The sequence below is a fragment of the Dendropsophus ebraccatus genome, chromosome 11, assembly GCF_027789765.1.
Source record: "Dendropsophus ebraccatus isolate aDenEbr1 chromosome 11, aDenEbr1.pat, whole genome shotgun sequence".
Lineage (NCBI taxonomy): Eukaryota > Metazoa > Chordata > Amphibia > Anura > Hylidae > Dendropsophus > Dendropsophus ebraccatus.
Genome location: NC_091464.1, coordinates 282,660 through 299,733, shown reverse-complemented (window position 1 = coordinate 299,733; position 17,074 = coordinate 282,660). Strand labels below are relative to the sequence as shown.

General features: G+C 49.6%; 1 protein-coding gene across 3 annotated transcripts in view; it reads left to right on the top strand.

Moving 5' to 3' along the window:
- Nucleotides 1-17,074, top strand: part of DCAF6 (DDB1 and CUL4 associated factor 6) — a 413,552-nt gene that overhangs the window by 335,553 nt on the left and 60,925 nt on the right. For 2 of the 3 annotated variants that reach the window (XM_069944434.1, XM_069944436.1), the window contains one exon: nucleotides 51-92. The exons of the other annotated variant lie outside the window; for it this stretch is intronic. In XM_069944434.1, coding sequence (XP_069800535.1) covers nucleotides 51-92 — 42 coding nt within the window. The remainder of the gene's footprint in view (nucleotides 1-50; nucleotides 93-17,074) is intronic. 3 annotated transcript variants of the gene reach the window in all.

The following is a 17,074-nucleotide window of genomic DNA, read 5'->3' as shown; positions in this document are numbered from 1 at the left end:
GACGTATGTTGTTCTTTCCTCATTTGCTTTGTATCTTCTCCTTCTGACAGAGCGAGTGTGCTCGGGCCGTCAGTAAGTGATAGATTCACCAGGTAAATGACCTCCGCTGCTGCTGTGGTTACTCAGGTTTATCTAATAGATTTGCTGCATGAGCTTCAAATGTAACTATAATAAAAAGCTTGAAATGTGGCGATAGGTTAATAAAGAGCATGTTACCGTGGTAGGCTCAGGCCGCCATCAGGGCAGTATTGGCGGTACAGTTGTCAGGGGCCCGGGCCCAGACTAGGATCAGAGGGGCCCGGCCGACCTGACAGCTGTACAGCACACAGTTCCCTCCTGTACACACAGGCAGGGCCCGCTCCTCGATATCCCCGGGCTGTGACTGTAATGTATACTGTGTCTGATATACGGTATGTACAGTGCACCTGTGTGTGTTAATATGGATGTAAGTCTGTAATGTGCATAAGTGTGCATATCTGTGTGACTGTGTGTAATGTATACTGTATGTCTGTGTGTATATGATGGTGTGTGACTGTGTGTAATGTATACAGTATGTCTGTGTGTATATGATGGTGTGTGACTGTGTGTAATGTATACTGTATGTCTGTGTGTATATGATGGTGTGTGACTGTGTGTAATGTATACAGTATGTCTGTGTGTATATGATGGTGTGTGACTGTGTGTAATGTATACTGTATGTCTGTGTGTATATGATGGTGTGTGACTGTGTGTAATGTATACAGTATGTCTGTGTGTATATGATGGTGTGTGACTGTGTGTAATGTATACTGTATGTCTGTGTGTATATGATGGTGTGTGACTGTGTGTAATGTATACTGTATGTCTGTGTGTATATGATGGTGTGTGACTGTGTGTAATGTATACTGTATGTCTGTGTGTATATGATGGTGTGTGACTGTGTGTAATGTATACTGTATGTCTGTGTGTATATGATGGTGTGTGACTGTGTGTAATGTATACTGTATGTCTGTGTGTATATGATGGTGTGTGACTGTGTGTAATGTATACAGTATGTCTGTGTGTATATGATGGTGTGTGACTGTGTGTAATGTATACTGTATGTCTGTGTGTATATGATGGTGTGTGACTGTGTGTAATGTATACAGTATGTCTGTGTGTATATGATGGTGTGTGACTGTATGTTATGTATACTGTATGTCTGTGTGTATATGATGGTGTGTGACTGTGTGTAATGTATACTGTATGTCTGTGTGTATATGATGGTGTGTGACTGTGTGTAATGTATACTGTATGTCTGTGTGTATATGATGGTGTGTGACTGTGTGTAATGTATACAGTATGTCTGTGTGTATATGATGGTGTGTGACTGTGTGTAATGTATACAGTATGTCTGTGTGTATATGATGGTGTGTGACTGTGTGTTATGTATACTGTATGTCTGTGTGTATATGATGGTGTGTGACTGTGTGTTATGTATACTGTATGTCTGTGTGTATATGATGGTGTGTGACTGTGTGTAATGTATACTGTATGTCTGTGTGTATATGATGGTGTGTGACTGTATGTTATGTATACTGTATGTCTGTGTGTATGATATACAGTATGTGAAGTGCCTGTGTGTGTGTACATGTATATAATCTGTAGATATGCAGGATTCGTCCATATGACCGTTCTGCTGACCTGTCGCTGTAGCCGCCTCGCTCCTCATTTCAGCGCTGTTCTTATATTTGTAGGAATGAGGAGTAAGGCGGCTACCGTGACAGATCAGCAGGGTCGCTAGCAGCAGTTTTTGGAGTTAAAGTTTTACTGTAATTTAAATAAATTTTTGACATGTTAAATAAACATGTCAAAAAGATCTGTCAGAGTGTTGAGACCCCCTGGTTGAGCTTAGGGCCCTATTAGGGCATGTTCACCTCCTCTTCGCGGCCTCCCCTGTGTAATAGCGGCTGCGAGCGGGAAAAGAGGAGAAAGCGAGCGCTGACAGTGCTCATTTGCTTCTCATAGTCACCCTGGGTAATAGGGGTTTTACAGTGCAACTGATTATGGGAGACAGGCTCCATTATAGTCTATAGTCTGTGATCAGCTGGACTGTGCACTGAGCTGGGGAGTGACCCTACTACTGTGCACTGAGCTGGGGAGTGACCCTACTACTGTGCACTGAGCTGGGGAGTGACCCTACTACTGTGCACTGAGCTGGGGAGTGACCCTACTACTGTGCACAGAGCTGGGGAGTGACCCTACTACTGTGCCCTGAGCTGGGGAGTGACCCTACTACTGTGCACTGAGCTGGGGAGTGACCCTACTACTGTGCACTGAGCTGGGGAGTGACCCTACTACTATGCACTGAGCTGGGGAGTGACCCTACTACTGCGCCCTGAGCTGGGGAGTGACCCTACTACTGTGCACTGAGCTGGGGAGTGACCCTACTACTGTGCACAGAGCTGGGGAGTGACCCTACTACTGTGCACAGAGCTGGGGAGTGACCCTACTACTGTGCCCTGAGCTGGGGAGTGACCCTACTACTGTGCACTGAGCTGGGGAGTGACCCTACTACTGTGCACTGAGCTGGGGAGTGACCCTACTACTATGCACTGAGCTGGGGAGTGACCCTACTACTCTGCTTTTTACTTAGGTCAGTGACTTTTTTACTTGGGTCAGTGACTTGTCTGCTTGGTGGCCCTGGTCCTAGGGTTGGGGCATGGAAGAGACTAGGAGGCCGCTTTTCCTTCCCCCACCTCCCATCTTTTGTGAGACTTGGTAACATGAGATACAGAGAAAGGGGCCGTCACTAAGTTTCACAAGAGATGGGAAGTGGGGGAGGGAAAAGCGGCCACCTAGTCTCTTCCATGCCCCAACCCTAGGACCAGGGCCACCAAGCAGACAAGTCACTGACCCAAGATGGTGCCCGATCCTAGCCAGCAAGACGTGACAAAAGCATTTTCTATAGAGTTCAAGACCCCGGTTGCGGTAAGTGCAGATAATATAGCACTATGCGGCCAGAAGGGGGAGAGACAGTATGTTATATAACTTTTATTAAATAAATTTTGGCTGGAGTACCCCTTTAATTAAAATAACAGTAATTCTTAAAGGGTACCTGCCACAAAGTTTGTCTTCGGAGTGGCGTGCAGACGTAGCTGCTGCTGGGAGCTCGAGCATCATGTTTTCATTTTAGTTAATAGAGCTCATGCACAGAACTCGGCTGGCGTGGGGCATATCCACTCCGGAGACATCAGTTAAAGATACATCGCAAAGTTTTGTGATTTTTGCTCTTGCTAATGGGGGGGGGGACTTTGGCTCTATGGGGCCCCAAAATTCCTGATGGCGGCCCTGGGTAGACTACAGGCATGGTGGGATAGCTGCGGAGATTCTCTGTTTACTCAGATAGACACTAAATCACTTAGAAAATCACCAGCTGTAAGTGCCCAGGAGGTGTGGCCAGACCTGTCCAGTGCACACTAGTCCCTCCCCCTTATTGTCATCCTGGACTAAGCTCCCAGCACAGAGCTCACTCTCAAATCTTGGGTAATACGATTTCAGTGGTATATATATATATATATATATATAGTGGGGGTCTTTAGTAGGGGGCAGCGAGAATAATGCAGTCCTTATGCCAATTTAACATAAAATGTCCAACTTGGCTTTATTGTGGCATATAAAGTTTCAGACAAAAGCAAATGTAGCAGCACTGTGCAAAAACAGGATACAAAATAAACACCTGCCCGGCTGGGCTCTAACTAAACAGAGGTCTCACCTGACTCAACCAAACAGGGACAACCAGCAGCAGTATCTGACACAGGTGAGTGGCTTCCAGGCTCCCAGCCATCTCCAGCCCTCTGAGCTGCCTTTTATGAGCTGGAGCGATTAGCACCTGCTCACACCTGTGCGCAAGGTGTGGACTGGAGTGGGGAGGGAATGGCAGGTCCCACTACCAAACCTACCCGCCATTCCAGTAAAATCCAGGCCCGGAAATAATAAACAACAGCTCAGCAGAATATCTCTGCTGAACCACATCTTTCCCGGAGTTTACCATCTCATCCCAGCTAGCAGTCTGGGTGAGATGTACACCCCCTCCAGTATCTTACCATTCACCTTTCTACAATATATATTATATATATATAAGTAAATAGAGAGAAGACGCTAAGGTCCTCTAAACAAGTTTTAAAAAAAGATAAAGAGGGCCTTGAGGAAGCGCGCTGCGCATGCGCGTGAAACGGCTGTAGCCCAGTCACTTGTCAGCGTCTGTACCGAGCCGCTACAATAAAGGCTTTTTTACTGCTACAAGAGTGAGTGCCACAATTTTTTCTATGGATATGATTGGACTTGTTGTGCTGAATTGTTGAGCAACACCACCAGCAGAATTGAGGAAATCCAATAGCGGGGATACGTCTCTTTAAGCCAAGCTGAGAAGGTAGTGGTGCCGGGAGTGTTATTCCTTCTGAATTGGACATATATATATATATATATATTTTTTTTTTATTTTTTTTTGCAGAAATCAATAGTCCAGGCGATTTTAAGAAACTTTTTAATCAATTTTAATTAATTTTATTAGGCAAATCTGCCATTATCTGCATTCAAAAAGCCTATTCCCAGGTCCCCCCCCCCCCTCCTCTCTGTCATCCACTGCACACTATCAGGAAATTGTGTCTTGTTGCATCAGACACAACCCTGTCTGTTCTATAAAGAGGGGAGGGGGAAAGAGGAAGGAGTTAAGTCGGCAGCAAAGAGCAGAGAACAAAGGATTACACAGCGGGAGCTGCATGAAAGCCGGTATTCAGAGGTCAGAGAGGTCAGTGCTCACTTAAGAGGAGATAGCCCGGTGATGTAGCTGTAAATTAACTCTTTTTTGTCCTGTTTTGGTGCCTCAACTCCCTCCACCCCTCCCCTCTCCATAGACAACCATGAAGACAGGGGGGAGGGTTCAAACTGCTTTTTCATGATAAAAATGCATTTTTTGGCTAATAAACCCAATTGCAAAGTTTCTTAAAATCGCCCGTACTATTGATTTCTGAAAAAGAAAAAAAATATTAAAAATTAAACTACAGTGACACTTTAAGTGGAGTATGGCAAAAACGGTTATGTTGTGATGTCTAAAGTTATCATACAAGTACAAATAGCATAAAAGTAGTGTGCAACATAAAGGTATTTATAATAGATGAGAGGAAATGACCATCAGGGTATAAATGTACTTCTACAAAGCACTAAGAAGTGGGAGAGTAAACCAAATGGACAGAAAATGGATAGAAACTAAAAATAAAAATGAATCTACTATAAGTGAAAAGTCAGAGAATAAATGGATTAAAAACGCAATAAAAGTCATATATAGATGCTTCATGATGTAGACGATTGATCATGTGTTGGATAGTCCATATTAGCAATAAATGAATAATTACGCTCTCGGATGATTCTCCACCTCCCTCCGCTCTCGGATGATTCTCCACCTCCCTCCGCTCTCGGATGATTCTCCTCCTCCCTCCGCTCTCGGATGATTCTCCACCTCCCTCCGCTCTCGGATGATTCTCCACCTCCCTCCGCTCTCGGATGATTCTCCACCTCTCTCCGCTCTCGGATGATTCTCCACCTCCCTCCGCTCTCGGATGATTCTCCACCTCCCTCCTCATCTCTCCACTCTCGGATGATTCTCCTCCTCCCTCCGCTCTCGGATGATTCTCCACCTCCCTCCGCTCTCGGATGATTCTCCACCTCCCTCCGCGCTCGGATGATTCTTCACCTCCCTCCGCTCTCGGATGATTCTCCACCTCCCTCCGCTCTCGGATGATTCTCCACCTCCCTCCGCTCTCGGATGATTCTCCACCTCCCTCCGCTCTCGGATGATTCTCCACCTCCCTCCGCTCTCGGATGATTCTCCACCTCCCTCCGCTCTCGGATGATTCTCCACCTCCCTCCGCTCTCGGATGATTCTCCACCTCCCTCCTCATCTCTCCACTCTCGGATGATTCTCCTCCTCCCTCCGCTCTCGGATGATTCTCCACCTCCCTCTGCTCTCGGATGATTCTCCACCTCCCTCCGCTCTCGGATGATTCTTCACCTCCCTCCGCTCTCGGATGATTCTCCACCTCCCTCCGCTCTCGGATGATTCTCCACCTCCCTCCGCTCTCGGATGATTCTCCTCCTCCCTCCGCTCTCGGATGATTCTCCACCTCCCTCCGCTCTCGGATGATTCTCCACCTCCCTCCGCTCTCGGATGATTCTCCACCTCCCTCCGCTCTCGGATGATTCTCCACCTCCCTCCGCTCTCGGATGATTCTCCACCTCCCTCCGCTCTCGTATGATTCTCTCCTCCCTCCGCTCTCTCGGATGATTCTCCACCTCCTCTCCGCTCTCGGTATGATTCTCCACCTCCCTCCGCTCTCGGATGATTCTCCCTCCTCCCTCCGCTCTCGGATGATTCTCCACCTCCCTCCGCTCTCGGATGATTCTCCTCCTCCCTCCGCTCTCGGATGATTCTCCTCCTCCCTTCGCTCTCGGATGATTCTCCACCTCCCTCCGCTCTCGGATGATTCTCCTCCTCCCTCCGCTCTCGGATGATTCTCCACCTCCCTCCGCTCTCGGATGATTCTCCACCTCCCTCCGCTCTCGGATGATTCTCCTCATCTCTCCGCTCTCGGATGATTCTCCACCTCCCTCCGCTCTCGGATGATTCTCCACCTCCCTCCGCTCTCGGATGATTCTCCACCTCCCTCCGCTCTCGGATGATTCTCCTCATCTCTCCGCTCTCGGATGAATCTCCACCTCCCTCCGCTCTCGGATGATTTTCCACCTCCCTCCGCTCTCGGATGATTCTCCTCATCTCTCCGCTCTCGGATGAATCTCCACCTCCCTCCGCTCTTGGATGATTCTCCACCTCCCTCCGCTCTCGGATGATTCTCCACCTCCCTCCTCATCTCTCCACTCTCGGATGATTCTCCTCCTCCCTCCGCTCTCGGATGATTTTCCACCTCCCTCCGCTCTCAGATGATTCTCCTCCTCCCTCCGCTCTCGGATGATTCTCCACCTCCCTCTGCTCTCGGATGATTCTCCTCCTCCCTCCTCATCTCTCCACTCTCGGATGATTCTCCTCCTCCCTCCGCTCTCGGATGATTCTCCACCTCCCTCCGCTCTCGGATGATTCTCCACCTCCCTCCGCTCTCGGATGATTCTCCACCCTCCCTCCGCCTCTCGGATGATTCTCCACCTCCTCCGCTCTCGGATGATTCTCCACCTCCCTCCGCTCTCGGATGATTCTCCACCTCCCTCCGCTCTCGGATGATTCTCCACCTCCCTCCGCTCTCGGATGATTCTCCACCTCCCTCCGCTCTCGGATGATTCTCCACCTCCCTCCGCTCTCGGATGATTCTCCACCTCCCTCGCTCCTTCGGATGATTCTCCACCTCCCTCCGCTCTCGGATGATTCTCCACCTCCCTCCGCTCTCGGATGATTCTCCACCTCCCTCCGCTCTCGGATGATTCTCCACCTCCCTCCGCTCTCGGATGATTCTCCTCCTCCCTCCTCATCTCTCCACTCTCGGATGATTCTCCTCCTCCCTCCGCTCTCGGATGATTCTCCACCTCCCTCCGCTCTCGGATGATTCTCCACCTCCCTCCGCTCTCGGATGATTCTCCACCTCCCTCCGCTCTCGGATGATTCTCCACCTCCCTCCGCTCTCGGATGATTCTCCACCTCCCTCCGCTCTCGGATGATTCTCCACCTCCCTCCGCTCTCGGATGATTCTCCACCTCCCTCCGCTCTCGGATGATTCTCCACCTCCCTCCGCTCTCGGATGATTCTCCACCTCCCTCCGCTCTCGGATGATTCTCCACCTCCCTCCGCTCTCGGATGATTCTCCACCTCCCTCCGCTCTCGGATGATTCTCCCCCTCCCTCCGCTCTCGGATGATTCTCCACCTCCCTCCGCTCTCGGATGATTCTCCACCTCCCTCCGCTCTCGGATGATTCTCCACCTCCCTCCGCTCTCGGATGATTCTCCACCTCCCTCCGCTCTCGGATGATTCTCCACCTCCCTCCGCTCTCGGATGATTCTCCACCTCCCTCCGCTCTCGGATGATTCTCCACCTCCCTCCGCTCTCGGATGATTCTCCACCTCCCTCCGCTCTCGGATGATTCTCCACCTCCCTCCGCTCTCGGATGATTCTCCACCTCCCTCCGCTCTCGGATGATTCTCCACCTCCCTCCGCTCTCGGATGATTCTCCACCTCCCTCCGCTCTCTGATGATTCTCCTCCTCCCTCCGCTCTCGGATGATTCTCCTCATCTCTCCGCTCTCGGATGATTCTCCTCCTCCCTCCGCTCTCGGATGATTCTCCTCCTCCCTCCGCTCTCGGATGATTCTCCTCATCTCTCCGCTCTCGGATGATTCTCCTCATCTCTCCGCTCTCGGATGATTCTCCTCATCTCTCCGCTCTCGGATGATTCTCCTCATCTCTCCGCTCTCGGATGATTCTCCTCCTCCCTCCGCTCTCGGATGATTCTCCTCATCTCTCCGCTCTCGGATGATTCTCCTCCTCCCTCCGCTCTCGGATGATTCTCCTCCTCCCTCCGCTCTCGGATGATTCTCCTCCTCCCTCCGCTCTCGGATGATTCTCCTCCTCCCTCCGCTCTCGGATGATTTTCCACCTCCCTCCGCTCTCGGATGATTTTCCACCTCCCTCCGCTCTCGGATGATTTTCCACCTCCCTCCGCTCTCGGATGATTCTCCTCCTCCCTCCGCTCTCGGATGATTCTCCTCATCTCTCCGCTCTCGGATGATTCTCCTCCTCCCTCCGCTCTCGGATGATTCTCCACCTCCCTCCTCATCTCTCCACTCTCGGATGATTCTCCTCCTCCCTCCGCTCTCGGATGATTCTCCACCTCCCTCCTCATCTCTCCACTCTCGGATGATTCTCCTCCTCCCTCCGCTCTCGGATGATTCTCCTCATCTCTCCGCTCTCGGATGATTCTCCTCCTCCCTCCGCTCTCGGATGATTCTCCTCCTCCCTCCGCTCTCTGATGATTCTTCACCTCCCTCCGCTCTCTGATGATTCTCCTCATCTCTCCGCTCTCTGATGATTCTCCTCATCTCTCCGCTCTCGGATGATTCTCCTCATCTCTCCGCTCTCGGATGATTCTCCTCATCTCTCCGCTCTCGGATGATTCTCCTCCTCCCTCCGCTCTCGGATGATTTTCCACCTCCCTACGCTCTCGGATGATTTTCCACCTCCCTCCGCTCTCGGATGATTTTCCACCTCCCTCCGCTCTCGGATGATTCTCCTCATCTCTCCGCTCTCTGATGATTCTCCTCATCTCTCCGCTCTCTGATGATTCTCCTCATCTCTCCGCTCTCGGATGATTCTCCTCATCTCTCCGCTCTCGGATGATTCTCCTCATCTCTCCGCTCTCGGATGATTCTCCTCCTCCCTCCGCTCTCGGATGATTCTCCTCATCTCTCCGCTCTCGGATGATTCTCCTCCTCCCTCCGCTCTCGGATGATTCTCCTCCTCCCTCCGCTCTCGGATGATTCTCCTCATCTCTCCGCTCTCGGATGATTTTCCACCTCCCTCCGCTCTCGGATGATTCTCCTCCTCCCTCCGCTCTCGGATGATTCTCCTCATCTCTCCGCTCTCGGATGATTCTCCTCCTCCCTCCGCTCTCGGATGATTCTCCACCTCCCTCCTCATCTCTCCGCTCTCGGATGATTCTCCTCCTCCCTCCGCTCTCGGATGATTCTCCACCTCCCTCCTCATCTCTCCACTCTCGGATGATTCTCCTCCTCCCTCCGCTCTCGGATGATTCTCCTCCTCCCTCCGCTCTCGGATGATTCTCCTCATCTCTCCGCTCTCGGATGATTCTCCTCCTCCCTCCGCTCTCGGATGATTCTCCTCCTCCCTCCGCTCTCTGATGATTCTCCTCATCTCTCCGCTCTCTGATGATTCTCCTCATCTCTCCGCTCTCTGATGATTCTCCTCATCTCTCCGCTCTCTGATGATTCTCCTCATCTCTCCGCTCTCGGATGATTCTCCACCTCCCTCCGCTCTCGGATGATTCTCCTCATCTCTCCGCTCTCTGATGATTCTCCTCATCTCTCCGCTCTCGGATGATTCTCCACCTCCCTCCGCTCTCGGATGATTCTCCACCTCCCTCCGCTCTCGGATGATTCTCCACCTCCCTCCGCTCTCGGATGATTTTCCACCTCCCTCCGCTCTCGGATGATTTTCCACCTCCCTCCGCTCTCGGATGATTCTCCTCATCTCTCCGCTCTCGGATGATTCTCCTCATCTCTCCGCTCTCGGATGATTCTCCTCATCTCTCCGCTCTCGGATGATTCTCCTCATCTCTCCGCTCTCGGATGATTCTCCTCCTCCCTCCGCTCTCGGATGATTCTCCTCCTCCCTCCGCTCTCGGATGATTCTCCTCGTCCCTCCGCTCCCTCCGTGTATGTGTGTGTGTACCTATCTCCTATCTATCTCTCTATCTACCTCATATCTATCTCCTATCTATCTGTGTGTGTGTATGTATGTGTATATATATATATATATATATATATATATATATATATATTAAATGTTTTATTAGTTGTTAAAGGAGAAGTCCGGCCAAAAGTATTTTTTAATATGTTATTACTTATGGAAAGTTAGACAAATTCCTAATATACATTATGGGAAATGCACATATACTGCTATTTTCCTTAATTTAGTAGATCAACAGATAGTACAGATTCTCTAAAAAATCATGACGTCACAAATCAGATGTAATTCATATGGAGTGTCCAGCAGGGGCGCACTATAAGTAGAAGTCTATGGAACTGTATGTAATATAGTGTTAGAGTACAGTACACTATCCTTTATTGATGGAATAGGTTTATGGAATACTTTGGGGATTAAGGACACTTGCTCCCCAAATGGAAGGCACCAAGCTGGGAGGGAGAGAGGTGCCCGTGCATCTTACTACCTTACCCCTCCCTCTCTGCTCTGTGGGACACATACACACTGTACTACTCCCATCATGTGCTCATAGTATTAGCAGATGATGGGGGAGTAGTACCAGGGCTGATCCCCCCCCTCACCACCACCCCCTCACTGCCGCTGTACAGCACAGCCGTTTACATCCCCTGCCGTCCCGGCAACTGCCAAGCCCACCGCCACCCCACGTCCTGCCGACTCGGTCCCTGATGTCACCCCCAGCAGCTCTCATCATCTGCTGCCGGGGGTGACATCAGGGATCGAATTGGCAGGACTTAGGGGTGGTGCTGAGCTTGGCAGTCACCGGGACAGCAGGGGATGTGAACGGCTGTGCTGTGCAGCGGCGGCGAGGGGGTGGTGGTGAGGGGGGATCAGCCCTGGTACTACTCCCTCATCATCTGCTAATACCACATGGGTCAGGGCAGCACGGGGAGGAAGGGGGAACTGTGCGATGGCGGAGGTCTGGGGGGGGGGGTGATAAGGATCAGCCCTGGTACTACTCCCCCATCATCTGGTAATACTATGAGCACATGATGGGAGTAGTAGTACAGTGTGTATGTGTCCCACAGCACCAAGCATCATGACTGTGTGAGTGATGGTAGCCGGGCTGTATTGTACATGATGACTGTGTGTGTGATGGTAGCCGGGCTGTATTGTACATGACTGTGTGTGATGGTAGCCGGGCAGTATTGTACATGATGTCTGTGTGTGATGGTAGCCGGGCTGTATTGTACATGATGACTGTGTGTGATGGTAGCCGGGCTGTATTGTACATGACTGTGTGTGATGGTAGCCGGGCAGTATTGTACATGATGTCTGTGTGTGATGGTAGCCGGGCTGTATTGTACATGATGACTGTGTGTGATGGTAGCCGGGCTGTATTGTACATGATGACTGTGTGTGTGATGGTAGCCGGGCTGTATTGTACATGATGTCTGTGTGTGTGATGGTAGCCGGGCTGTATTGTACATGATGACTGTGTGTGTGATGGTAGCCGGGCTGTATTGTACATGATGACTGTGTGTGTGATGGTAGCCGGGCAGTATTGTACATGATGTCTGTGTGTGTGATGGTAGCCGGGCTGTATTGTACATGATGTCTGTGTGTGATGGTAGCCGGGCTGTATTGTACATGATGACTGTGTGTGATGGTAGCCGGGCTGTATTGTACATGATGACTGTGTGTGATGGTAGCCGGGCTGTATTGTACATGATGACTGTGTGTGTGATGGTAGCCGGGCTGTATTGTACATGATGACTGTGTGTGTGATGGTAGCCGGGCAGTATTGTACATGATGTCTGTGTGTGTGATGGTAGCCGGGCTGTATTGTACATGATGTCTGTGTGTGATGGTAGCCGGGCTGTATTGTACATGATGACTGTGTGTGTGATGGTAGCCGGGCTGTATTGTACATGATGTCTGTGTGTGTGATGGTAGCTGGGCTGTATTGTACATGATGACTGTGTGTGATGGTAGCCGGGCTGTATTGTACATGACTGTGTGTGATGGTAGCCGGGCTGTATTGTACATGATGTCTGTGTGTGTAATGGTAGCCGGGCTGTATTGTACATGATGTCTGTGTGTGTGATGGTAGCCGGGCTGTATTGTACATGATGTCTGTGTGTGATGGTAGCCGGGCTGTATTGTACATGATGTCTGTGTGTGATGGTAGCCGGGCTGTATTGTACATGACTGTGTGTGATGGTAGCCGGGCTGTATTGTACATGATGTCTGTGTGTGTGATGGTAGCCGGGCTGTATTGTACATGATGTCTGTGTGTGATGGTAGCCGGGCTGTATTGTACATGATGTCTGTGTGTGATGGTAGCCGGGCTGTATTGTACATGACTGTGTGTGATGGTAGCCGGGCTGTATTGTACATGATGACTGTGTGTGTGATGGTAGCCGGGCTGTATTGTACATGATGACTGTGTGTGTGATGGTAGCCGGGCAGTATTGTACATGATGTCTGTGTGTGTGATGGTAGCCGGGCTGTATTGTACATGATGTCTGTGTGTGATGGTAGCCGGGCTGTAATGTACATGATGACTGTGTGTGATGGTAGCCGGGCTGTATTGTACATGATGACTGTGTGTGATGGTAGCCGGGCTGTATTGTACATGATGACTGTGTGTGATGGTAGCCGGGCTGTATTGTACATGATGACTGTGTGTGTGATGGTAGCCGGGCAGTATTGTACATGATGTCTGTGTGTGTGATGGTAGCCGGGCTGTATTGTACATGATGTCTGTGTGTGATGGTAGCCGGGCTGTATTGTACATGATGACTGTGTGTGTGATGGTAGCCGGGCTGTATTGTACATGATGTCTGTGTGTGTGATGGTAGCTGGGCTGTATTGTACATGATGACTGTGTGTGATGGTAGCTGGGCTGTATTGTACATGATGACTGTGTGTGATGGTAGCCGGGCTGTATTGTACATGACTGTGTGTGATGGTAGCCGGGCTGTATTGTACATGACTGTGTGTGATGGTAGCCGGGCTGTATTGTACATGATGTCTGTGTGTGTGATGGTAGCCGGGCAGTATTGTACATTTAGGGTTAAATAACGAAACAGACAAAACAGGAAACATGCAAAAATACAAAATTACAAGCAGCATCATATATCATGGGGGGGGGGGAAGGGGGGTCTGATAAAGTAGGGGGACCTGGCGTCTGCCCCATTCCCCCACATTGTAGCTGTATGACCTGATGCCATCCCCTACCATTGTGCTGGGACCTGTAGTGTTGACCTATATTTTATATGGCTATTTCATGCTTTTATTATCTATGCGTGTGGGGTGCCATGCACTGTACCCATAACTAATGGTTTTTGCCCTTTTGGGGGTGCACTTTACTCTTATGTAACTAATAGAATTGTGTCTTGTACTTATTAACATGAGGCTTTTGGTTACGTTTATTAACAATTCTGTGTGCACAGACCCATGGTTGACTGCTATCTGATACCACTTGGAGCAGGACTTAAAGAGCCGATGTCAGAAAGTTATATAGATTTGTAATTTACTTCTATTAAAAAAATCTTTAGTCTTCCAGTACTTACCAGGTGCTATATGTCCTGCAGGAAGTGGTGTATTCTCTCCAGTGTGACACAGTGCTCTCTGCTGCCACCTCTGTCCATGTCAGGAACTGTCCAGAGCAGCAGCAAATCCCCATGGAAAACCTCTCCTGCTGTTATAAAACATACAGCAGCTGATAAGTATTGGAAGACAGGAGGTATTTTAATAGAAGTAAATTACAAATCTATAACTTTTTGACACCAGGTGATTTGGAAGAAAAATCATTTTGCCTTTAAGTCCAGGTTAATAAGGTAAATGAGTTGCCACATAAGTGCTTCAGCCTTTGGGATGACTGGGCTGCAGGACGGCGTTTGGCCCATGCAGATGCCAGGGTAGTGGCCGCAGTAAGAGAAATCGCAGGGAAACATGCGTCTGCTTCCGGCTTCGTTCTCTCCATTGAAGTAAAACCTGTCCTGGACGCATTGAAGCCGACCGCTATAACACACAATTACTCTTCTACTTTTCTGTTCTTATTACTTTTCCATTGTGCAATAAGAATTCTGAACACTTCCAGCCGCCCATGCAGTCCCATCCCACACCAGTACCAGAGGACTCGTACGCCTCCTTATCCCTGGCCAGGTGTCTCCCTGCCTAGCCGAGCGGGGGATACAGCAGGCGGACCCCAGGGAGAAGAGGCAAATCTGCACCTTCTCCCTGGTGTACGCCCCAGCCGGACCTTTCATAAATGTCCCCAGGGCCGCCATTAGGAATTTCGGGGCCCCATACAACCAAAGTGTCTGGGCCCCCCACATTAATTAGAAAAAAAATAGTGTGTTGGCCCCACGCCTTGCTGGGAGGTATAATTTGGTTCAGATCAATTCTAGAGAACTGGCTCATATTCCCCATTTTCCCAATGGCTTAAAATGTAACCTCTGTTATACAGTTATAGAATTGTAGAAACTAAATGTGAACAAGGTGCAATGTAAATGTCACCATACAGACACTTACTTGTATAGCTGCCTCTTGTGCTCTGTATGCAGTGCATTATATTCACCCCTGCAACGTACAATTTATAGCGTGTCTACAAGCCCAGCGGGGCTCATTATGATGGAGACTAAAACTTATACAAGAGTGGGGTAGGGGTTCCCCTGTATTCAGAATGCTGGTGAGTACTAGGCAATGTCCCGTTTGGGGTTATTGAATTTCGAGGGTCTGGGGGGGCTGTGTGATTTGTATATGTTCACCAATATCCCCCCCGGTATGCTCACACACATAGAATATGTTGATAAGGCTAATATAATGAGGCTGTTCCATGTTAGTGAGCATATACAAATCACACACACCCCCAGGCAGATTAGTTTAGCTCACCCAAGCCAGTGATAGCGAATACATGGCGGTGAGAACGCTTTCTGTTTGTTCAGCAGAGGTGTCTTTATCCTGTTCTGCATAGAACCTCGAAATTCAATAGTCCCAGACGGGGCATTGCCGAGCACTCAGCAGCATTTTGAATACAGGGGAACCCCTACCCCACTCTTGTATAAGTTTTAGTCTCCATCATAATGAGCCCCGCTGGGCTATAAATTGTACGTTGCAGGGGTGAATATAATGCACTGCATACAGAGCACAAGAGACAGCTATACAAGTAAGTGTCTATTTGAATTGCACCTTGTTCACATTTAGTTTCTACAATTTTATAACTGTGTAACAGAGGTTGTATTTTAAGCCACTGGGGAAAATGGGGTATATGAGCCAGTTCTCTAGAATTGATCTCACACATAGACACCAGCACACATGTATACAGACACCAGCACACATGTATACAGACATACAGACACCAGCCCACATGTATACAGACACCAGCACACATGTATACAGACACCAGCCCACATGTATACAGACACCAGCACACATGTATACAGACACCAGCACACATGTATACAGACACCAGCACACATGTATACAGACATACAGACACCAGCACACATGTATACAGACATACAGACACCGGCACACATGTATACAGACATACAGACACCAGCCCACATGTATACAGACACCAGCACACATGTATACAGACACCAGCACACATGTATACAGACATACAGACACCAGCACACATGTATACAGACATACAGACACCAGCACACATGTATACAGACATACAGACACCAGCACACATGTATACAGACATACAGACACCAGCACACATGTATACAGACATACAGACACCAGCACACATGTATACAGACATACAGACACCAGCACACATGTATACAGACATACAGACACCAGCACACATGTATACAGACACCAGCACACATGTATACACACATACAGACACCAGCACAAATGTATACACACATACAGACACCAGCACACATGTATACACACATACAGACACCAGCACACATGTATACAGACACCAGCACACATGTATATATAAACACACAGACACCAGCACACATGTATATATAAACACACAGACACACACTTACTCTGACCAGGGAAGCTCCAGGTCCCAGGTGCTGCAGTCCCTCTCCTCACAGAGCGGCTCCCCGCCCCTCCCCCTCCTTCTCCGACATCCCAGCACAAGTGAAAGCAGGAAGAGGAGATAGTGAGGCGGGGGAGGGGGCCCTGTGTCTCTACTGCTTCCTGTCTGTGCGGTACAGCTGTCAGGAGGCTGGATGGCCGGGCCCCCCTGGATCCTTGTTTGAGCTCGGGCCCCTGACAGCTGTACTCAGGGGCGTAGCTAAAGGCTGATGGGCCCTGGTGCACAATGTTAGCTTGGGGCCCCCCCCATCTCACCCGATCAGGCAAAGTCCTATCTAACGTTATATCCAATTACTCTAATGTGCCACCATGTTCTAATGCCCTGTCACTGCCTCCACCTCATGTACTGCACTACTGCCCCCTATAAATAATGTGTGTCATTGTCTAATCATTGTATTCCAATCTTTGACTCTCCAGCTGAAAAACTACAACTCTCATCATGAACTGCCAGTTGGAAACGATGGGGGTTGTAGTGCTGCAACCTGAAGAGCCAAATGCTGCAAAACTACAACTCCCATAATAAACTGTCAGCAGGGCATGATGAAGTTTGAACTTCTGCAACCTGGAGAAGTCACC